The 25,686-nt window shown below is 44.2% G+C and overlaps 1 protein-coding gene across 1 annotated transcript in view; it reads right to left on the reverse strand.

Moving 5' to 3' along the window:
• PTK2 (protein tyrosine kinase 2) overlaps positions 1-25,686 on the reverse strand; it is a 341,550-nt gene that overhangs the window by 159,189 nt on the left and 156,675 nt on the right. The window contains exons 12-13 of the mRNA XM_068238424.1: positions 12,710-12,740; positions 9,787-9,839 (exon numbers count right to left, since the gene is read on the reverse strand). Coding sequence (XP_068094525.1) covers positions 9,787-9,839; positions 12,710-12,740 — 84 coding nt within the window. The remainder of the gene's footprint in view (positions 1-9,786; positions 9,840-12,709; positions 12,741-25,686) is intronic.

Raw genomic sequence — 25,686 nt, forward strand, 5'->3', positions numbered from 1 at the left:
TAACTTTTGGATTGCCTGGTTAGCATGCTTATTCCTTGTTTACCAGATAAAAATAAAGAATTGATTTTTTATTTTATGCCCAACAGTTACACTTTAAGGGTCCCTTTAGAGAAATAAATATAGCAGCCCCCATAACCGTCTCACTTCCGAGCCAGAGGTGGAGCAGCAGACAGACAACAGTTTGGCTGTTCCTCTTCTCTGGAAACCATGACCCAGCATATCCTCTCTGGCTGTAACATCCTGACTGCCAGCGGGCAAATGAGCAAAAGGTTATCTGCTCTCATTATGACATCACCCAGCACTGGTGGACATCGCACATCTCCCCAGCTAGCTTAAAGGGGCACTATGGTGAAACATTTAAAAACTTAAAATATGTGCAAACAGACAAATGAGAAGTACATTTTTCCAGGGTAAAATGACCCATAAATTACTTTTCTCCTATGTTGCTGTCACTTACAGTAGGTAGTAGAAATCTGACAGAAGCGACAGGTTTTGGACTAGTCCATCTCTTCATAGGGGATTCTCAGCAAGGCTTTAATACTTTATAAAGATACTCCTGAAAAAGGATTTAAACAATCATGCTGTCCGGCTTCCCTGCTCGCTACACCGTTTTTTGGCAGTTGGACAGAGCAACTGCCATTCACTAAGTGCTTTTGAAAATAAATAAATCCCTGAGAACCCCCTATGAAGAGATGGACTAGTCCAAAACCTGTTGGTTCGGTCAGAATTCTACTACCTACTGTAAGTGACAGCAACCTAGGAGAAAAGTCATTTATGGCTCATTTTACTCGGGGAGAAATGTACTTCTTATTTGCACGTTTGCACATATTTAAAATTTTTAATTTTTTCGCCATAGTGCCCCTTTAAGGAAGAGACGACACTCAGAGAGACACAGATACAGCTATACAAGGGCACACAGGACATGTTACTATCACACTGGCCACACACTATGCAACCAATGAGCAATCATTAGAGGCTGAAACATACCATGGATGGCACGGTGATGTAGTGGATGGCACTCTTGCCTTGCAGCGCTGAGCTCGCCGTTCGAACTTGGGAAGGGCAGTATCTGCTTGGAGTTTGTATGTTCTCCCCGTGTTTGAGAGGGTTTCCTCCGGGCACTCTGGTTTCCTCCCACATCCCAAAAACATACAGTTACGTTAATTGGCTTCTCCCAAAAATTGACCATAGACAATGATGGACATACGACAGGTATTAGATTATGAGCCCCTCAAAGACAAGGACAATCAACGACATGACTCTGTACTCTGTAATGTGCTGCAGAAGATGTCAGTGCTATATAAATACATAATAATATGGTAGGACATTATACTATCACTATGGTAGGATTAGATTGTGAGCTCCTCTGAGGACAGTCAGTGACATGACTATGTACTCTGTAATGTGCTGCAGAAGATGTCAGTGCTATATAAATACATAATAATAATATGGAAGGACATTAGACTATGACTATGGTAGGATTAGAGTGTGAGCTCCTGTGAGGACAGTCAGTGAAATGACTATGTACTCTGTAATGTGCTGCAGAAGATGTCAGTGCTATATAAATACATAATAATAATATGGTAGGACATTAGACTATGACTATGGTAGGATTAGAGTGTGAGCTCCTGTGAGGACAGTCAGTGAAATGACTATGTACTCTGTAATGTGCTGCAGAAGATGTCAGTGCTATATAAATACATAATAATAATATGGAAGGACATTAGACTATGACTATGGTAGGATTAGATTGTGAGCTCCTCTGAGGACAGTCAGTGACATGACTATGTACTCTGTAATGTGCTGCAGAAGATGTCAGTGCTATATAAATACATAATAATATGGTAGGACATTAGACTATGACTATGGTAGGATTAGAGTGTGAGCTCCTCTGAGGACAGTCAGTGACATGACTATGTACTCTGTAATGTGCTGCAGAAGATGTCAGTGCTATATAAATACATAATAATAATATGGAAGGACATTAGACTATGACTATGGTAGGATTAGAGTGTGAGCTCCTCTGAGGACAGTCAGTGACATGACTATGTACTCTGTAATGTGCTGCAGAAGATGTCAGTGCTATATAAATACATAATAATAATATGGAAGGACATTAGACTATGACTATGGTAGGATTAGATTGTGAGCTCCTCTGAGGACAGTGACATGACTATGTACTCTGTAATGTGCTGCAGGAGATGTCAGTGCTATATACATAATAATATGGAAGGACATTACAGTATGACTATGGTAGGATTAGAGTGTGAGCTCCTCTGAGGACAGTCAGTGACATGACTATGTACTCTGTAATGTGCTGCAGAAGATGTCAGTGCTATATAAATAAATAATAATAATATGGTAGGACATTACACTATGACTATGGTAGGATTACATTGTAAGCTCCTCTGAGGACAGTCAGTGACATGACTATGTACTCTGTAATGTGCTGCAGGAGATGTCAGTGCTATATAAATACATAATAATAATAATATGGTAGGACATTAGATTATGACTATGGTAGGATTAGATTGTGAGCTCCTCTGAGGACAGTCAGTGACATGACTATGTACTCTGTAATGTGCTGCAGAAGATGTCAGTGCTATATAAATACATAATAATAATATAGTAGGACATTACACTATGACTATGGTAGGATTAGAGTGTGAGCTCCTCTGAGGACAGTGACATGACTATGTACTCTGTAATGTGCTGCAGGAGATGTCAGTGCTATATACATAATAATATGGAAGGACATTACAGTATGACTATGGTAGGATTAGAGTGTGAGCTCCTCTGAGGACAGTCAGTGACATGACTATGTACTCTGTAATGTGCTGCAGAAGATGTCAGTGCTATATAAATAAATAATAATAATATGGTAGGACATTACACTATGACTATGGTAGGATTAGAGTGTCAGCTCCTCTGAGGACAGTCAGTGACATGACTATGTACTTTGTAATGTGCTGCAGGAGATGTCAGTGCTATATAAATACATAATAATAATATGGTAGGACATTACACAATGACTATGGTAGGATTAGAGTGTGAGCTCCTCTGAGGACAGTCAGTGACATGACTATGTACTCTGTAATGTGCTGCAGAAGATGTCAGTGCTATATAAATACATAATAATAATATGGAAGGACATTAGACTATGACTATGGTAGGATTAGATTGTGAGCTCCTCTGAGGACAGTGACATGACTATGTACTCTGTAATGTGCTGCAGGAGATGTCAGTGCTATATACATAATAATATGGAAGGACATTACAGTATGACTATGGTAGGATTAGAGTGTGAGCTCCTCTGAGGACAGTCAGTGACATGACTATGTACTCTGTAATGTGCTGCAGAAGATGTCAGTGCTATATAAATAAATAATAATAATATGGTAGGACATTACACTATGACTATGGTAGGATTACATTGTAAGCTCCTCTGAGGACAGTCAGTGACATGACTATGTACTCTGTAATGTGCTGCAGGAGATGTCAGTGCTATATAAATACATAATAATAATAATAATATGGTAGGACATTAGATTATGACTATGGTAGGATTAGATTGTGAGCTCCTCTGAGGACAGTCAGTGACATGACTATGTACTCTGTAATGTGCTGCAGAAGATGTCAGTGCTATATAAATACATAATAATAATATAGTAGGACATTACACTATGACTATGGTAGGATTAGAGTGTGAGCTCCTCTGAGGACAGTGACATGACTATGTACTCTGTAATGTGCTGCAGGAGATGTCAGTGCTATATACATAATAATATGGAAGGACATTACAGTATGACTATGGTAGGATTAGAGTGTGAGCTCCTCTGAGGACAGTCAGTGACATGACTATGTACTCTGTAATGTGCTGCAGAAGATGTCAGTGCTATATAAATAAATAATAATAATATGGTAGGACATTACACTATGACTATGGTAGGATTAGAGTGTCAGCTCCTCTGAGGACAGTCAGTGACATGACTATGTACTTTGTAATGTGCTGCAGGAGATGTCAGTGCTATATAAATACATAATAATAATATGGTAGGACATTACACAATGACTATGGTAGGATTAGAGTGTTAGCTCTTCTGAGGACAGTCAGTGACATGACTATGTACTCTGTAATGTGCTGCAGGAGATGTCAGTGCTATATAAATACATAATAATAATAATAATAATAATAATAATAATAATAATAATAATAATGACATTAGACTATGACAGGATTAGATTGTGAGCTCCTCTGAGGACAGTCAGTGACATGACTATATACTCTGTAATGTGCTGCAGGAGATGTCAGTGCTATATAAATACATAATAATAATAATAATGACATTAGACTATGACAGGATTAGATTGTGAGCTCCTCTGAGGACAGTCAGTGACATGACTATATACTCTGTAATGTGCTGTAGAGTATCTAGGTCCCATATAAATACAGAATAATAATAATAATAATAATAATATGTAGGTCATTAAACTATGACTATAGTAGGATTAGAGTGTGAGCTCCTCTGAGGACAGTCAGTGACATGACTATGTACTTTGTAATGTGCTGCACAAGAGGTCAGTGATATACAGTGATATATGAACAAACATATACAGACACACACCCCACACTAGATAAATATCAGATTCACATACTAATCTGATGTAAATCACCACACCACTATAATAGACAGGCCGTGTTAGTGTCAAACTGGCCATACACCATTCACCGTCTGCGAGTGATCTCTCAATCGATTGTTCATAGGTTGAACGATGCCGATCTGTGCTGTCAGGATTTTAGCAGATTTGCACACTAACCTGACCGATTATAGTTGTAACTAGAGATGGACAATGGGATGCAAATAAATCTGCCTGGCATGCTGACAATGCAGGAAAGGAAACCAGCTGATTCATGGACTTATCTGAATGATCCATGCACTGAAACGCACGTAACCGGCACTTCTATGCGCTGCCCATAGACACTTATTAGTGTGTGCTGCGCATACATAGTCCGATTTAATCACTCCCCTTACGTTGAAATGCACTGCTCAGCAACGCACTGCTGTACTGCGAATGCTAAAATGAAGGTCTATGGACATTCATGTTACCATGATGATCGCACAATATGTACAGTGCGTCAACTCACATAGGGCTTGATTCACAATGCCGTGATAACTCAAATATCACCCCTTATCAAAGACATTACACCTTATCAAAGTTAACACGCCTTATCAGAGTAGCATAGCGAGCGCTCTAAACGTATGCCTAATTGGCATTGGCATTCATCCTGCCCTGAGCCCCTGCGGGTTCGTAGCGATCAATATGCTACTCGGATAAGGCGTGTTAACTTTGATACGGTGTGATATTGCTGATAAGGTGTGATATTGTTGATAAGGTGTGATATGTTTAATAAGGTGTGATATCTTTGATAAGGTGCGATATCACTGATAAGGTGTGATATGGTTGATAAGGTGTGATGTTCTTAAGGTGTGATATTGTTGATATGGTGCTACATCACTGATAAGGTGTGATATTGTTGATAAGGTGTGATATTGTTGATATGGTGCTATATCGTTGATAAAGTGACATATTGCTGATAAGGTGTGATATCGCTGATAAGGTGTGATATCGCTGATAAGGTGCGATATCGCTGATAAGGTGCGATATCGCTGATAAGGTGCGATATCGCTGATAAGGTGCGATATCGTTGATAAGGTGAGATATCGCTGATAAGGTGTGATATCTTTGATAAAGTGTGATATTTGAGTTATCACAGTTTAGTGAATCAAGCCCATAGTGTGAATGAGCCCTTAGGTGACCTTTCCCGTTATAAAAAAAAAAAAGTAAACGCTGCTCAGTACCATGGAGGGGTACAGAGAGGACAAGCAGGAGGGAGCTGCGGCAGTTGGTGTTCCAGCTTTGGTAGGAGGAAGTATAAGGCAGGGAACACACTTTATTGTTTTCGTGCGTGTTTTCTGCACAGAAAAACTGAGAACTCATGTTAATCAATGGGCTAGTTCACACTGAATATGTTGTTCGCGCGCAGAAAAAAATGGCATTCTGCATGATGATTCTGCACATTTTGTCAGTTTTCTGCATCAAATACATTAGCTGCTGTGAAAAAATGCGACGGTTTCCTGCATAGAAACACACTTGGTGTGCAGAAAGTATGCAGGAAAACGCGCGCAGAAAACTGAAAGACAAGTGTGTTCCCTGCCTCAGAGTCACAAAAGACACACCGTGGAGCGCAAGTAGTGAACTGCCTCTGATCTCACTTGTTTGGGACTGAATGTGGTGGTTAGGAGCGATAGACTGTTCTGAAGACGATATGCTGAATTGAGCACCTACACTAGCGGCAGTATATTGCGGATGATGCCAGGTCCCCTGGAAGAATTGCGCAGACACGGTATATTGTGACAGATCAGCAGACGTGCAGGGAACGCCCGGTGACAGACAATGAACAGGCCTGACAATTATTAACTGACAAGCGGTACGGACCTCTCTGTCTGGTAATCTGAGCAGTGAGGAAGTATAAAGGTCTTCACCATGTTTATCTGTCTTCACCTATCAGTCTGTCTGCCCGTCAGCTGCTCCCGTTCTGTACTTACTTCACTTATCTATATCAGTACCAGCGTATTCCACAGCCACAGAGAGCAATGCCCGTCAGCTGCTCCTGTTCTGTACTTACTTCACTTATCTATATCAGTATCAGCGTATTCCACAACCACAAAGAGCAATGCCCGTCACCTTTTCCCGTTCTGTACTTATTCCACTGATCTTATATCAGTACCAGCGTATGCCACAGCCACAGAGAGCAATGCCCATCCCCTGCTCCCATTCTGTACTTATCTATATCAGTACCAGAGTATTCCACAGCAACAGAGAGAAATGCCCGTCACCTGCTCCCATTCTAAACTTATTCCACTGATCTTATATCAGTACCAGCCTATAACACGACCACAGAGAGCAATGCCCATACCCTGATCCCATTCTGTACTTATCTATATCAGTACCAGCGTATTCCACAGCCACAGAAAGCAATGCCTGTCACCTGCTCCCATTCTGTACTTATTCCACTGATCTTATATCAGTAGCAGCGTATTCCACAGCCACAGAGAGCAATGCCCGTCACCTTCTCTCGTTCTGTACTTATTCCACTTATCTATATCAGTACCAGCGTATTCCACAGCCACAGAGAGCAATGCCCGTCACCTGCTCCCGTTCTGTACTTCTGTACTTATTCCACTTACCTATATCAGTACCAGTGTATTCCACAGCCACAGAGAGCAAAGCCTATCACCTGCTCCCATTCTGTACTTATCTATATCAGTACCAGAGTATACCAACGCCACAGAGAACAATGCCCGTCACCTGCTCCCATTCTGTACTTATCTATATCAGTACCAGAGTATACCAACGCCACAGAGAGCAATGCCCGTCACCTGCTCCCATTCTGTACTTATTCCACTTATCTATATCAGTACCAGGGTATTCCACAGCCACAGAGAGCAATGCCCGTCACCTGCTCCCATTCTGTACTTATTCCACTTATCTATATCAGTACCAGGGTATTGCAAAGCCACAGAGAACAATGCCAGTCTCCTGCTCCCATTCTGTACTTATATCACTAATGTATATCAGTACCAGCGTATTCACAACCACAGAGAGCAATAACCCCGCACAAGCCGCAGCCTCGCAGAGAATAACCAGGGGACACACATATATGATGCAGAAGAGAAAGTCAATACAATGGTAGTAATTCAAGTTTGGATTGGTCCAATCTCAAGCAGCATAAAAAAGCATTAGGGAGGAGCCTACGACATGAAGCATGCACTACATGCAGCGTTCCATCACACTTCCTCCTTACTGCTGTGAAGGAGGAAGTATCTGAGAGATTGAACTCGACATGTAGCGCAGCATACAGCAGCGGCGACAATTAGCACCTACCCCCTCAAGTAAGTACAAAGTTTCTAATTGCTTTGGAACACTGTTGTGAGTTCGTATGTTGATCCATAGTAATCACCTAAGGTGCCCATACATGAATCGCTATCGCTCCAAAAATGCTGCAGTGCTTTACGGATTTCAACAAATCGCAAGTGCTGTAGTGGAATCGCCCTCATAGGCTCCCACTGTCCTAACGCTGCTAGTGGGTCCCACCCCTAATGCTAGGTACACACGATGCAATTTCTGACAGATTTACTGTCAGATCGACTATTTGCAAAATGTCTTATCTGATTTCTGATCGATTTTCCATAGAAGTGAACAGAAAATTGATTGAAAATCAGATCAGACATGTTGGAAATAGTCGATCTGACAGTAAATCTGTCAGAAAATTGCATTGTGTGTACCCAGCATTCAAGTGACTGACGTACCACTTTATCCCCACTCGATCTTTATACCATTTCCATCCCCTCAGCAATGCAAGGGTGAAGGTCTATCAGGGTTACTGTCTAATGGCAATATTTGTTTTGTACTATGTACAGCACTACAGAAGATATAATAATAATGTAACACCGGGGATGTGTTTACACCACATGATGCAGAGTAACCTATAGCATGCCAAGGATTCAGCTCAAACATCAGGGAAACACATGGCGATCCGAGGTGACCCACAAGTGAAAGAGGCCTGTGCCTAAAGACTCCAGCACAAAGGGGCAGCACCACCAACTGCTTGAATAGTAAAAATCCACTAATTAAAATGCACGCCTGCAGTTCAGCTCTACACAATGTACTATAAAGGAGGCCATACTTGGTGGCCGATCGACCATCCAATGATTATCGGGTTGGAAGAAAATCGGTGCCGCCAAGAGCATGCTGAAATTGGTCGCAGGTATCGACTGGACATGCTGCAAGATGTCAGGCCATTGAGGTTGATCGGGTGCGCAGCGGTGGTAACGGCGAGCGACGAACACGACAGAATCACCGGCGCTACCCCCCCCTAGTGTATAAATGCGATGCCCTTTGTGTATTTATACATTACCCAAGCTATGTCGCCCATTGTGCGGTGCCCATGCGTCGGTGGAATTCCGTTGCTCCTTACACAGCGCTGGTGTGTATACCCGCTAATGGGGCCGTGGGATTCCGAAGAGGGATGAGCACTGCGCGGTGGGCGACATAGGACAGGTCAGGTATAAATGCAGACACGGGAGACAGCGCCAGAGGCTTTGTTGCATTTGTCCCGATATAGCTTGTCCCGCGATCGCCTATGAGGGCCTGACAGCTTGCAGCACGTCCAATCGATACAAACGACCAATTTCAGACTGAATTTTTTTTATCCGATTTGATAATTATTGAATCGGATGGTGGATCGCCTGCCAAGTCGAGAGAAGTATGGCCACCTTTACACACCTTGGATTATTTACTATCACTAAACAATTGTTGGAGACATTCAGTTCTGTGCAAGAGCTATAAAGACACACTGATTGGCCTTAGGAGAGGGGGTGGGGCTCACACAATCCTGGTACTGGGACCTCAATGGAGGTTCCCACAGCCAACATGGGCATTGGGCAGGAGTGACTCATCCCCCGCAGGATCACTGTGGGGGGGGGGATGACTTTGGGGAAGCGGAGCCTGTGCATAGGGCATAGAATAGAGTAAAGAGGACCGCCCACATATATGTATAAAAAACACAAAACAACAGCAAAAGCCAGACCTAACAATCCATACAAGTATAGCCCAAAGCATACAACACATTTATAAAGACAGAAAAGAACGACTGGTTCCCTTAAGCTTCAGAGAGGTTTCCTGACAGCACCGGAGACAGGAGGAGACGCAGTGCGTTCTTACCTGACACCGAGACGGCGTGCGCCCGTACTCCATGCTTCTCACTGTTGGCCAGCCTGTAAGGAGAGAGAGAACTGGCTCTGTGAATGGTGTACATTCTTCATGGCCACATAGACACTGCATTCATTCTCCCAGGCTACCTCCAGTAATGATCCGGACCGATCCATTCCACGCCAGGGCAGAGGGGGGGAGGGAAACAAGGGGCAGCATTGAGAGACGGACGGGGTAAACACAGCTTGGCTCCACCCGCCGCTGCACTGAGATTTAGCCAGGAATTGACTGCACAGGCTGCGCGTCATGGAGGATATGTCAGGAATTTACTAGTTTTACAGCCGGCAAGCAAAAATGACACAACTTGTCATCCATTAACTTTCCTCTTCCCGGGCAGGAGGCACTGAAGAGTTCAATTTCAAAGGGAGTTTGTGTAAAACAAGCCGAAGTTTCCAACAACAGAGCGCTGAGAGTCAGAAGCAGCCTGTGTAACAGGAGAAGGGTCCCTGTCAAGGCGTCTCTCTATGTTAGTCAGTCTGAGAGGCTTTCACTTCCTGTCTGCTCTGCACACCGGCTGAAATCCGGGTGAGGCAGAAGGAAGGACAGGCTGACCCCCCCACCCCGGCCTCTGACTGCCTTGAAGTACGAGGGTGACAGGAAAAGCTGCCCGATAGTGTGTAGAGGCAGTGAGAGTGGCTGTCCTGTGATGTCACTCCTCTGGACCTGCAGGAGAAGGGTGTGGGATGGCTCCAGCCAATCACACTGCAGCTTATTAAAGTTTGGGATCCTGTTTTTATTTGTAGGGAAATGCTCTCCCCTAGTTTCCAGCTGACACACACAGTATACTACATACAAACATGTGCAAATACTACACACACAATACACACGCGCTCACACACACACACACTACACACGTATATAAACACACATGCACACACTAGACAAGCATATACATACACACGTATACATACACATGCAGATGCAGTACACTTATATACATAGACAAAGTGTGTGTGTGTGTGTGTGTGTGTGTGTGTGTGTGTGTGTGTGTGTGTGTGTGTGTGTGTGTGTGTGTGTGTGTGTGTGTGTGTGTGTGTGTGTGTGTAATCTAATGTCAGTACAAATACAGCTGTATACCTCCCAACTTTTTGAGATGAGAAAAAAGGGGCACTTAAGCCACGTCCCTGCCACACCCCTGGCCACGCCCTCACCACACCTCTAGTCACGCATACCATAAAGATTTCATAAGAAACATATGTTGTTTTATAATTCAAACCACACTGGTCATTTCTATCCTGGTTCATTTTCCTTCATAGTAACATTTTAAAATTAGTAATACATCAATTTAAAGTTTGGGAATAAAGTTTAGAGTCAATCAAACACATTTTTAGTTTAGAAATATATATATTTACATAGAAAGAGGGACAAAGTCCTGAAAGAGGGAAAAATGAGGGTGAAAGGGTGACAGAGGGACAGGGCTCCCAAAAAGGGACTGTCCCTCCGAAAAAGGGACAGTTGGGAGCTATGCAGCTGCTCTGTGGAGTTCCTCAGAGGTTGTCTAAGAGAATATTGGGAGCAACAACACCATGAAGTCCAAAAATCACACCAGACAGGTCAGGGATAAAGTTAGAGAAATTTAAAGCAGGCTTAGGCTACAAAAAGATTTCCAAAGCCTTGAACATCCCACGGAGCACTGTTCAAGCGATCATTCAGAAATGGGAGTATGGCACAACTGTAAACCTACCAAGACAAGGCCATCCACCTAAACTCTCAGACCGAACAAGGAGAGTGCTGATCAGAAATGCAGTCAAGAGGCCCATGGTGACTCTGGACGAGCTGCAGAGATCTACAGCTCAGGTGGGAGACTCTGTCCATAGGACAACTATTAGTCATGCACTGCACAAAGTTGGCCTTTATGGAAGAGTGGCAAGAAAAAAGGCATTGTTAACAGAAAAGCATAAGAAGTCCCGTTTGCAGTTCGCCACTAGCCATGTGGGGGACACAGCAACCATGTGGAAGAAGAGACCAAAATGGAACTTTTTGGCCAAAATGCAAAACGCTATGTGTGGCAGAAAACTAACACTGCACATCACTCTGAACACACCATCCCCACGTTTAAATATGGTGGTGGCAGCATCATGCTCGGGGGGTGCATCTCTTCAGCAGGGACAGGGAAGCTGGTCAGAGTTGATGGGAAGATGGATGGAGCCAAATACAGGGCAATCTTGGAAGAAAACCTCTTGGAGTCTGCAAAAGACTTGAGACTTGGGCGGAGGTTCACCTTCTAGCAGGACAACAATCCTAAACATAAAGCCAGGGCAACAATGGAATGATTTAAAACAAAACATATCCATGTGTTAGAATGGCCCAGTCAAAGTCCAGATCTAAATCCAATCGAGAATCTGTGGCAAGATCTGAAAACTGCTGTTCACAAACGCTGTTCATCTAATCTGACTGAGCTGGAGCTGTTTTGCAAAGAAGAATGGGCAAGGATTTCAGTCTCTTGATGTGCAAAGCTGGTAGAGACATACCCTAAAAGACTGGCAGCTGCAATTGCAGCAAAAGGTGGTTCTACAAACTATTGACTCAGGGGGCCGAATAATTAGGCACACCCCACTTTGCAGTTATTGATTTGTAAAAAATGTTTGGAATCATGTATGATTTTCGTTCCACTTCTCACATGTACACCACTTTGTGTTGGTCTTTCACGTGGAATTCCAATAAATTCATCTACAATAAATAATACATCTACAAACATACATACATATGCACTCGCTTGCACACATTCATACACATATTCATATACACACGCATACACAGTACATGTAAATACATACACTCACTAAACACACACTGCACAAGTATAAACACACGCAGTACATGTATGTATGTACACAGACAGACACTCTCTCTGGTAATGAGAAATCTGACTTACTTTGGTATGGAGGGCAGCGCTCGTTCCCCTTCTGTAAAGACAGAAAACAAAGAGATGATGTGATTAATATTGGCCATTATTCCTGTATCTGCCGCTTATGACCACAGCAGTGTTCGCTGTATAAATCTCCCTTTATAAATCAATAATAATAATAATAATACACACGACTAAAGACACTGGAAATGTGACCGCTAGAAGTGTCCAATAAGATGCAAATCATTCTGACTTGCATGCAAATTCTACGCCACTTGGAACTGGAATCAAAATAGACAGGAAGTGCATTTGACTGGCCCAATTACCAAGATCTGCATACAATTTGCATGCAATTGTAAATAATTAGCATCTCAGGGCCCTTTTCCACTAGCAATCACAAACGCCAGCGATTGCGATTTTTCATTAATTTTGTTATGCGATTGTGATTTTTCATTTGCATTGCATTACCACTCTTAACATCGCTCCAGCAATAGATTGCGATATGTGAATCTAATCACTATAGTGGAAAATACTTCTCATGATTTCTATTATAAAGTAACAAAACTAGCAATTTAAAAATCACTAGCGATTTGCGATTCAGCTGTGCAGCAGAAAAGGGCCCTAAGTGGCCATGTTTAGCGACAAGTGGCATTGCCAAATAAAACACGAAGCAAAGCAGTCACAGCCCCCCCCCCCCCCCCCCTCTCCATAGAGAGCATCAGACAGGTACCCCCTCCTATACAGTCTGGTGATCCTGTTTCTGGGTCAGGATATTAACAGACAACTGAAGAAGTACATGGAGGCTGCTATATTTATTTTCTGTTAAACAATACCAGTTCCCTGGCTGTCCTGCTGATGTATTTGGCTGCAGTAGAGTGTGAATCACACCAGAAACAAGCATGCAGCTAGTCTTGTCAGATATGACAATAATGTCAGAAACACCTGATCTGCTGCATGCTTGTTCAGGGTCTATGGCTAAAAGTATTAGAGGCAGAGGATCAGCAGGACAGCCAGGCAACTGGTATGGTTTGAAAGGAAATCAATATGGCAGCCTCCATATCCTTCTCGCTTCAGTAGTGAATCTCCTTATGTAATGCTTTACTGGTGTAGTAAAAGAATGAACGTTTTCTTTTTGCTGGATTTGTATTTCAGTATTGGCTACTGCAACCAGCTTACACCCCTGGGATTTCACCCTGCACATTCCTGACGATGTGTTAGCTGTGTTATTGAAAATGCAATAACTTCTACATTACTTATAACATCCAAGTGATAAAGTGTTTTATTCCGGACAATCTAGGCTTTGCACAAATGATATATTTTTTTACCAAGAACTCTTATTTAATAGGCATTTTCGTAGGGAAAAACAGTAAAAATAAAAAACACACTTTTTTTTCAGTTTTCACCCTTCCTAATTTTCAAATGGCTAGTCCCACAGTTTTAAATCCCATAAACTATTTTTTCCCTTTCTGAATAAAAGGATACCACATATGCCTTATTTCACTACTAGCTGGGCATGCGGTAGACCATTATTTCCAGCATGCGTGTCTGTAGCGATAGAGAACAGTTTGGGGGTCCTAGTGCTGTACAGATGTGTCGCTAGGCAACGGAAGTGCTATGCATCGGTAGAGCATTGTGTCCCTGAATGGTTCCCCTAGCGATCAAAACAGTCGGCAATCATTTTATGATGTATTAACATGTATAGATATTACAGGGGTTACAAAAGTTTTAATACTTTACTGAAGGAAAAAAACACTATTGTTTTTTGAGACTGTCACTTTTTTTTTTTTTAGCCTAACTTTACTGAATGAGGGCTGGTACACAGCGAGCGGGTTTTTTTGCGTTTTTGCAGCCGCTTGCGGCTGCCGATACGCTTGGTTAATGTATCTCAATGGGGTGGTGCACACAAGAGCGGGAGGCGTTTTGCAGAAACGCATACTCCCGGGGTGAGGCATTTTTTGGATTGCGGAGGCGTTTCTGCCTCCAATGTAAAGTATAGGAAAAACGCCAACCGCTCTGAAAAACGGCAGTTCAGAGCGGTTTTGCAGGCGTTATATGAAATCTACTACACCAAAAACGCTTCCCAAAACCGCAAAATGCTAGGTGAAACGCTACAGAAAAAGCGTTTAAAAATCTGCTAGCGGGTTTTGGTGTGCACCAGGCGTGACTGCTGCTATTGCAACAGCTGCAATCACTCACTATTAGGTGTTGTTCATATTATAAATCGCAAGCGTTGAGAGCTATTTATAATGTGATTTTTGAAGTACTTTTCCCTACAATTTGTGCTTAGAAAAGCGTCTTTTTTTCACTTCCTGATGCCAGTCAGAAAGTGAACTCTTTAGCCCTGAAATAAATAAATACATTGGCGTCAATTCACCAGAGAGGATTTACTAAGAGAAAAAAGGTAGGTAGTTTATCTCATGAGGTATTTTAACACTCTGGAGTCAATTCACCAGTGTGAGAGGACAGAGAGAAAAATGTTAGATAGCAGGGGATAATGGAGAGATATGCATGAGGAAAGTGTGAGAAAGCAGAGAGTTAGGTAATCGGTATTAATGATTTACATGGGATACTTTTCCTCTCTGTAAGCTTGAAAGTGAAGCATTGTGGGTAGGAGGCGGAGTTTTACCACTATGTGACCAGAGTATTCCCGCCTTTTACTGCCGGATCATATCATAAATCATATCACGAGTGAGTCTGAACTTCTTCACCACCTCTGTCTCAGTAAAATTATCAAGAACTGTTCTCTCACGAAAAACACGAGGGGCGATTAAACAGACCCTCCTCCTGCGCCTTCGTCTCCTCATAATAGAACCAAGCTCTAAGGCCTAGTGCACACCAGAGCGGTTCGGCTGCGTTTTGCGATCCGCTTGCGGCTGTGGATACGCTTGGGTAATGTATTTCAATGGGCTGGTGCACACCAGAGCGGAAGGCGTTTTGCAGAAACGCATACTCCCGGGCTGCTGCAGATTTTGGATTGCGGAGGCGTTTCTGCCTCAATGTTAATTATAGGGAAAACGCAAACCGCTCTGAAAAACGGCACTTCAGAGCGGTTTGCCAGGTGGTTTTTGTTACAGTAGCTGTTCAGTAACAGCTTTACTGTAACAATACATGAAATCTACTACACCAAAAAGGCTTCACAAAACCGCAAAATGCTAGCTGAAACGCTACATAAAAATAAGAAAAAGCGTTTCAAAATCTGCTAGCATTTTGCGGATCTGCTAGCGGTTTTTGGTGTGCACTAGGCCAAACAGAGTAAGCTCAAAAGGCCCCATCTTCCACAGCAGCAGCTGCTGTGTGAAAACCATGATATCTCCAGGTTCATTCAGGGGATAAAGAGATGAAAAAATAACGAATGGCCACACCCCCTTTCTTCCCTGGTGAATTGTGATTTGGAGAAAAACTAACTGCTAACTATCACTTATTTATCTCATACTTATCTCTTGCATTTCTCTCTGTCGATATTTTCCCCTATACTTCTGGAGAATTGCTATTTGGAGATATCACAGGAGGTAAATTACCTTCCAAGAGATAAATAGGTTGGCAACCTCTGGTGAATTGACGCCAATGTATTTATTTATAAAAGCGCTTGAGAAATCTGTATACAAATCGCTTTTTCAAGCACTTTGTGACTTCCCTGTACCTTCCATTGAGCCAAAGCGCTCAGAAAATGGTACAGGTAGCGCATTTGTGATTTTAGTAAAATAGAAACGCGCACATGTGAACTCTCTCATAGGGAATCATTTCACAAGCGCCTTTGGGGCGATTTCTAAAATCGCCAACGCTTAAAAAGCCCGCCAACACTCAGTGTGAACGGCTTAAACCAGATTGTCTACGTCCGAGAACACAAGAGGGGACTACCCTGCATGAAGAATCCACATCCTCGAATGTGAAGTGGTTAAGGCAGACCTCTAGTCCCATTGGGCTCTATTAACAATCACACATGCGGTAAGGGATTTTTTTTACCGCTATATTACCACCAGTGATAATTTCCGCATTTTTTCCACATTCACTAAAACTTTCCGCATGCGGGAATAATGCGTAAAAAATTTCGGGAAACATGCGTAATTACATAGTAAACATGCGGGAAAAAAAGTGGCATTAAAAAAAAACAAAAAAAACTTGTCCCCCCCAAAAAAAATGAAAGTCCAGCAAACACAGCACTCAAGGCTCCAGTGTCTAGTGGACCCCCACCTCTCCCATAACATGTTCCCTGGTGTCTAGTGGACCCCACCTCTCCCATAACATGTTCCCTGGTGTCTAGTGGACCCCCCACCTCTCGCATAGCATGTTCCCTGGTGTCTAGTGGTCCCCCCACCTCTCCCATAACATGTTCCCTGGTGTCTAGTGGACCCACACCTCTCCCATAACATGTTCCCTGGTGTCTAGTGGACCCCCCACCTCTCCCATAACATGTTCCCTGGTGTCTAGTGGAATCCCCACCTCTCCCATAACATGTTCCCTGGTGTCTAGTGGACCCCACCTCTCCCATAACATGTTCCCCGGTGTCTAGTGGACCCACACCTCTCCCATAACATGTTCCCTGGTGTCTAGTGGACCCCCACCTCTCGCATAGCATGTTCCCTGGTGTCTAGTGGTCCCCCCACCTCTCGCATAGCATGTTCCCTGGTGTCTAGTGGTACCCCCACCTCTCGCATAGCATGTTCCCCGGTGTCTAGTGGACCCCACCTTTCCCATAGCATGTTCCCTGGTGTCTAGTGGACCCCACCTCTCCCATAGCATGTTCCCTGGTGTCTAGTGGACCCCCACCTTTCCCATAGCATGTTCCCTGGTGTCTAGTGGACCCCCACCTCTCGCATAGCATGTTCCCTGGTGTCTAGTGGTCCCCCCCACCTCTCGCATAGCATGTTCCCTGGTGTCTAGTGGTCCCCCCACCTCTCGCATAGCATGTTCCCTGGTGTCTAGTGGTCCCCCCACCTCTCCCATAGCATGTTCCCTGGTGTCTAGTGGTCCCCTTACCTCTCGCATAGCATGTTTCCTGGTGTTTAGTGGACCCCACCTCTCCCATAGCATGTTCCCTGGTGTCTAGTGGTCCCCTTACCTCTCGCATAGCATGCTTCCTGGTGTCTAGTGGACCCCACCTCTCCCATAGCATGTTCCCTGGAGTCTAGTGGACCCCCACCTTTCCCATAGCATGTTCCCTGGTGTCTAGTGGACCCCCACCTTTCCCATAGCATGTTCCCTGGTGTCTAGTGGACCCCCACCTCTCCCATAGCATGTTCCCTGGTGTCTAGTGGTCCCCTTACCTCTCGCATAGCATGTTTCCTGGTGTTTAGTGGACCCCACCTCTCCCATAACATGTTCCCTGGTGTCTAGTGGAATCCCCACCTCTCCCATAACATGTTCCCTGGTGTCTAGTGGACCCCACCTCTCCCATAACATGTTCCCCGGTGTCTAGTGGACCCACACCTCTCCCATAACATGTTCCCTGGTGTCTAGTGGACCCCCACCTCTCGCATAGCATGTTCCCTGGTGTCTAGTGGTCCCCCCACCTCTCGCATAGCATGTTCCCTGGTGTCTAGTGGTACCCCCACCTCTCGCATAGCATGTTCCCCGGTGTCTAGTGGACCCCACCTTTCCCATAGCATGTTCCCTGGTGTCTAGTGGACCCCACCTCTCCCATAGCATGTTCCCTGGTGTCTAGTGGACCCCCACCTTTCCCATAGCATGTTCCCTGGTGTCTAGTGGACCCCCACCTCTCGCATAGCATGTTCCCTGGTGTCTAGTGGTCCCCCCCACCTCTCGCATAGCATGTTCCCTGGTGTCTAGTGGTCCCCCCACCTCTCGCATAGCATGTTCCCTGGTGTCTAGTGGTCCCCCCACCTCTCCCATAGCATGTTCCCTGGTGTCTAGTGGTCCCCTTACCTCTCGCATAGCATGTTTCCTGGTGTTTAGTGGACCCCACCTCTCCCATAGCATGTTCCCTGGTGTCTAGTGGTCCCCTTACCTCTCGCATAGCATGCTTCCTGGTGTCTAGTGGACCCCACCTCTCCCATAGCATGTTCCCTGGAGTCTAGTGGACCCCCACCTTTCCCATAGCATGTTCCCTGGTGTCTAGTGGACCCCCACCTTTCCCATAGCATGTTCCCTGGTGTCTAGTGGACCCCCACCTCTCCCATAGCATGTTCCCTGGTGTCTAGTGGTCCCCTTACCTCTCGCATAGCATGTTTCCTGGTGTTTAGTGGACCCCACCTCTCCCATAGCATGTTCCCTGGTGTCTAGTGGACCCCACCTCTCCCACAGCATGTTCCTTGGTGTCTAGTGGTCCCCCACCTCTCCCATAGCATGTTCCCTGGTGTCTAGTGATTCCCCCTCCCTTTCTCGTAGCATGTTCCCTGTTGTCTAGTGGTCCCCCCCCCCCACCTCTCCCATAGCTCCCCCTCTACTTCTCAGTTACCAGGAAGCAGAGTGTGGGCTACTAACACTAGAGGGAGAATCAGATGCAATGGAAGACGTGGAGACCTGGAGTAGTGTGTCCGGCTCTGGATTAGACAAGATGCACTTCCATCACCTCCGCTACCTGTACTAAGCCACTAGGGAACAGGCAGAGAGGTGAGGGGACCGCTAGACACCAGGTACGCTGTATAGGGGAGGCAGACACTAGACACCAGGGATTGCTATATGAGAGAGGGAGGAGGGACAAATAGACACTAGGGAACACTGTATGGGGGAGGGAGTGGGGACCACTAGACTCTAGGAAATGCTGTATGGGAGAAAGGAGTTAAGATAGGACCAATAGTCAAAAGTAACACTGTATGGGGAAGGGAGGGGGACCGCTAGACACCAAGTATACTGTATTGGAGAAGGGCTGGGGGGAAACTAGACACCAGAGAACACTATGCGTGGGGGGAGGGGGGTTCTAGACCACAGGGATAACTGTATGGGGGAGAGGGGGATCAATAGACACCGGGTAAAGCTGTATGAGGGAGAGAGGGCACCACTAGACCACCAGGGAAGCGATATGGGGATGTTAAAAGTAATGGCCTGGGTTTCTACCTTAGGTTTATACTTGAGTCAAACAATTTTTCTAGTGCATGAAGGAAAAACTGAGTACCTCGGTTTATATTCAAGTAAAAATGGTAATCAATTGATTTGTCATGAACGAAGGGTGCCACTGTTTATTAGTGTTCAGCTTTATGGATAAAGAATTATTGGAAGAAAAAAAAAAAAAGAGCCAATCTCTTCAGTTGCAGCCGGTGGATAGAAAGAATACGCAGGGCTTCCTGTCTCAGCTGCTGATGTCATTCTCCCAGCATGCATCTTGGTAGCCAAAACATGGTTGATTCAACATGAGCAGGGCAAGCTGGAGGAGTTTTATTATCATTATTAAAGAGAAACTCCGACCAAGAATTGAACTTTATCCCAATCAGTAGCTGATACCCCCTTTTACATGAGAAATATATTCCTTTTCACAAACAGACCATCAGGGGGCGATGTATGGCTGATATTGTGGTGAAACCCCTCCCACAAAGAAATTCTGAGTACGTACTCCTGGCAGTTTCCTGTCTGTGAATCTTGCTGCATTGTGGGAAATCGCTGTTTACAGCTGTTTCCAACTGCCAAAACAGCAAGCAGCAGCTACATCACCTGCCAGCAGTAAAAATGTCACCATGTGATAAATGTCAGAATGTAAATCAGGGAGAGGAAATATTTTACAATTAGCAAACACTGACTAAATCATTTATACATAATTATTGTAAAAATGAAGCACTTTTTTTATTACATTATTTTCACTATAAATTCAGGTTGCTGCTGTCTGTTAATGCTGTATTTGTAGAGTTCAGTTGCTGGGTAGAGGTCTGCTTTACATTTCAGGAGCGGGAGCCAGATGGAGAGAGACAAATGAGTGAACGCTATTCTGCAGACTATAATCCAGTGTAATGTAACACTTCACAAAGAAGTACAGTACAGAAGGGAAAAGAAAAAAAATCACAGAAACCAAATCAACCGCCACATGTTCCGGAATATCACGTTTCACCTGTCCCACCGGGAGCCAATTATGAGCAATCAAAACACGAAACGAGAAAATACTCCAAACCGCCAGAGGATTGCAGCGTCTGCTCACAGATACGCTTCCCAGCCGCAGAGCAACCGATACCCGATCACGAAACAGCAAGACTCAGCTTCCGAAATCAGAGGGAAAGCAGGTGTGGCCCAGAGCACCCAATCACTAACAAGATCCAAAAAAATACAAAGCCAGATTATGCAAACATCTAAAAAACAGTCACAATGCAAACCAAAGTCCCAAAACAACATCCACAAAAGCCACAAGTCACGTATGCTGCAGAAGCCGGCAGCACAGCACATACAGGCTGCATCTGAACACCAGGCACACAGAGGAGCGCATAAGCAAGTTTATTTTGTCCTTTACAAACCTCTTAAAGTTTATCATGCACCACTTACAATTCAACAACCCCTACAAAAATCTACTGAAGACTAGGGCCTCGTCTAGCGGTTTTTGAATGCAATGTGGCAATATCTATGTAAAGGTAGCCATACATCAGGCGATGATGGGCAGATTAACCATGAGACAAATCTCTCTCTGATTGAATTTAAAGGGGCACTATGGCAAAAAAAATTAAAATCTAAAATATGTGCAAACAACCAAATAAGAAGTACGTTTTTCCAGAGTAAAATGAGCCATAAATTACTTTTCTCCTTTGTTGCTGTCACTTACAGTAGGTAGTAGAAATCTGACAGGTTTTGGACTAGTCCATCTCTTCATAGGAGATTCTCAGCAAGGCTTTTATTCTTTATAAAGATATTTCCTAAAAAGGATTGATGCTGGCCAGCCTCCCTACTCCCTACACAGTTTTTTGGCAGTTGGACAGAGCAAATGCCATTCACTAAGGGCTTTTGAAAATAAATAAATCCCTGAGAATCCCCCATGAGGAGATGGGTAGTCCAAAGCCTGTCCCTTCTGTCAGATTTCTACTACTTACTGTGACAGCAACCTAGGAGAAAAGTAATTTATGGCTCATTTTACTCTGGGAAAAATATGTACATCTTATTTGTATAGGTTTGCACATATTTTACATGTTAGTTTTTCGCCACAGTGCCCCTTTAATTAAAGAAAGATTTGTCGGTTGCCCATACACCACAGACCAATTTCCGAGAGATTTCCGTATGAAATCTCCTGGGAATGGACCTCGTGACACTGCCACCGCCGCCCCAAATGTAGACATAACCCCCGTGCCAGTGTTAGTGGTAATGGCGGAGGACATGGGAACTGGGGGACACACATACAACATTTTACACTTGGCTGCACAGCCCCAGGGGTCCACCGCGATGCCACTGTCACCGCTCCCCCGATCAAGCACTGTCACCCAAGATTTTCCAACATGTCCGAAATTGATCATCAATCAGGCAGACATGGTGCGGCATCGATTTTCATCCAAGTCGATAAAATTATTGAATCGGATGGTCGACCAGTCCGCAAAATAGCTAGATGTGTGGCCACCTAAAGAATGACCTGTTCGGATTGATGTTTGGGTGTGAACAGTTTGAGATCGACATTTGTGCAGATTTTACATAAACTGAGAGGTAGTTTAGCATGAGGATATACCTACACAATGGCTATCATTCATAAAGCATCGCATGCGGAAATGCTTAAAGAGACTCCGTAACAAAAATTGCATCCTGTTTTTTATCATCCTACAAGTTCCAAAAGCTATTCTAATGTGTTCTGGCTTACTGCAGCACTTTGTACTATCAAAGTCTCTGTAATAAATCAATGTATCTTTCCCTTGTCAGACTTGTCAGCCTGTGTCTGGAAGGCTGCCAAGTTCTTCAGTGTTGTGGTTCTGCTATGCACTCCCCCCTCAGGGGGGAAAGAAACACACAAATGATCTCTTGAGATTCAAAAGGAAGTCTGTATACAGCCTGCTTGTGTATGGATGTATTTTCTATGTGTGGACATACTGTACATCAACCTACTTCCTGTTTTGGTGGCCATTTTGTTTGTTTATAAACAAACTTTTTAAAACGGTTTTTAACCACTTTTAATGCGGCGGGGAGTGGCGAAATTGTGACAGAGGGTAATAGGAGATGTCCCCTAACGCACTGGTATGTTTACTTTTGTGCGATTTTAACAATACAGATTCTCTTTAAAACAGCTGACTTTACCGACTCGGCAAAGTCAGCATTCATAAAGCCTCTTTCCGCATGGAAAAATGACACTACCGAGCAGAGTGATAAATCATTGCCTTGTGCGGTGATTATCGGAACAAATGTAGCAAAATGTTCATTCATAAAGATCACCGCAAGCGGTGTGAGGTCGGGAAGTACCGCTCCCTCTGATGTGGCGATAATAATGTAAGTAAATGGAGACACACAGACCTCCCAGGCAGCTGCAGCAGAGCGGAACACGGAGAAATGTATCAACTCGGCAGCTTCCGTGTCTCCGCCTGCTTATCGCAAGCCTACCGCCTGCCTAGTTCGGGGAATCTCAGCACTGCTTCCGCACCTGGATACATTTTTATGAATGCCCACCCAGAAGTCTAAAAATCCGCCAGCGGTGTTTTCCCGCACTGATTCTCTTTACTGACAGCCTGTTCATGAATGATAGCCAATCTGTTTATAGTATTCAATATCTGTTGACCCTGTTGCAGGTGGAAAAATTGGTCAGTGATTGGCCAATCATAATTGATAGTATGTACCACAGATGTCACCACCAGGGATACATTTCAGAATGTAAATCAGGGAGAGGAAAGATCTTACAATGGGCTAACACTGACTACATAATCCATAAATGAATATTGTAAAAAATAAGACATTTTATTCATTAAGTCATTTTCACAACAGTTCCTCTTTAATGAGATGGACTACATAATCTATAAATTAATATCGCAAACAAAAAAAATTACATTATGTTTCCTAGAGTTCCTCTTTAAAGAGAAACTCCAACCAAGAATTGAACTTTATCCCAATCAGTAGCTGATACCCCCTTTTACATGAGAAATCTATTCCTTTTCACAAACAGACCATCAGGGGGCGCTGTATGACTGATATTGTGGTGAAATCCCTCCCACAAGAAACTCTCAGGACCGTGGTACTCCTGGCAGTTTCCTGTCTGTGAACCTTGTTGCATTGTGGGAAATAGCTGTTTACAGCTGTTTCCAACTGCCAAAACAGCAAGCAGCAGCTACATCACCTGCCAACAGTAAAAATGTCACCATGTGGTTAATGTCAGAATGTAAATCAGGGAGAGGAAAGATTTTACAATGGGCAAACACTGACTAAATCATTTATACATAATTATTGTAAAAATTAAGCACTTTTTTATTACATTATTTTCACTTGAGCTCCTCTTTAAGTTAGAAGACCCTTCTTCGCATTTGCTAGAATGTTTGAGGGGAACAGTGAAATCCTACGACTCTTTATGGAATTTCTCCACTGGTAACCCTCCCCCTATGAGTCGGATCTGAGCTCAGGACTGGAAAGCACAACAACAGACCGGCAGCACTGAGGAGTCCTGCAGCTGCCAGACACACCATGTGCAGAAAAGGGTCAGCAAACTCATCTGCTAATTAATTTAGCTTTGTAACAAGAAGCCAGGAAAGTTGGGAGGACAAAAACAATGAAGGAACAAAAATATCATAGAAGATGATCTAGCACAGGGTTCCCCAAACTTTTTCGGTCAAGGGCCGGGTCAACATACTGCAGACTGCTGGGGGGCCGGAACATACATAAAATGATGTTGAAAAACATGACGTTGAATCTAGGTATTGACTCCCCCCAATCATGCCCGGAGGAGAACTCCCAGCAGCAGCCAGTCAGTCATGCGGCGCCCCAAATAATGTCTTTGTGCACCAGAAGCATCACCCAGGTGACAACCTGTCATCCAATTGGACAGCAGTGTCACCTGATGCAGGATTGGATTGGAAGCCAGCAAATGGCTGCTTGCTGGCTTCTACAGTATCTGGATGGGTGGTGCCCGTACGACTATTCTATATGTGGAGCGCTGACATTTAAAGGTGCAGTCGGCCACACCTATAAGTTATACATTTTGTGTTGGGGGGGGGAAGGCACTGAAAGAGGGGTCGTATTTTGCCCGCGGGCCGTAGTTTGAGGACCACTGATAACTGAATATCTACTACAGAGGCAGCAAATTGAAATTCAAGGCTTTCAATAAAAAATAAGCTCTGAGAAAATAACGCAATACTCACCTCTCCTCCAGAAGCACATGGCCAGTCTATTCCCTAAAAAAAGCTCTTCTGGTCAAGCTGCACCTTAACATTCAATTCTGCCTACGATCAATAGCAGCTATCTTCTTGACATTTTTGCAAAGTTCACATTGGGAGCAGCATTGCATTCCCTGTAAAAACAGGACCAGAAAAGTCGCACCACACGTTATGTGACGGCTGCGTTGCATACAGGTGAATTAAAGTATGCTTCACTGCCAATGCAGTAACGCCCTGCATTGCGATACTGTAATTAATTGCACTGGATGCACTCTGAATGTTGCATAGGCTTACAACTACAGTCCGACTTCCTGTGTTAGAATTTGTGTTTAAGAGACTTTGAAGCCTCCCAAAAAAACTATTTTCACTTGACAGTCCTCTTTAGCATTAATGCCATAGCTTAAACGCTGCATCCTTGCGGCTGAACACTCACTTAATCATCCCAACCTCCCAGGGGTAAAAATCCATGGCTTTCCAGGGTGTGGATTTTGCTGCCCGGGGGAGGCAAGAGCTTAGCGCTGTAGCTCTGCCTCCATTCGCGTCAATCTGCACTGATTTCCCCCCCCCCCCCCCCCGCCAGTGAAAGAAGACTGCGAGGGGCGGGAGGAGGCGGAGATCCGCGCAGAGTGACGCGAGTAGAGGCAGAGCTACTGCACAAAGCTCTGCCTTTACACAGAAGGAGCCCCGAAATTTGCCAAGGGGAGTTTGGCGTGATTAAGTAAGTGTTCAGCCGCGGGGTGTGGCGTTTCAGGTAGGGCATTAATACTAAAGAGGTCTCTAAAGTAAAAACAGGGTTTTTTTGGG

This window comes from Hyperolius riggenbachi, chromosome 5, assembly GCF_040937935.1.
Source record: "Hyperolius riggenbachi isolate aHypRig1 chromosome 5, aHypRig1.pri, whole genome shotgun sequence".
NCBI classification, from domain to species: Eukaryota; Metazoa; Chordata; class Amphibia; order Anura; family Hyperoliidae; genus Hyperolius; species Hyperolius riggenbachi.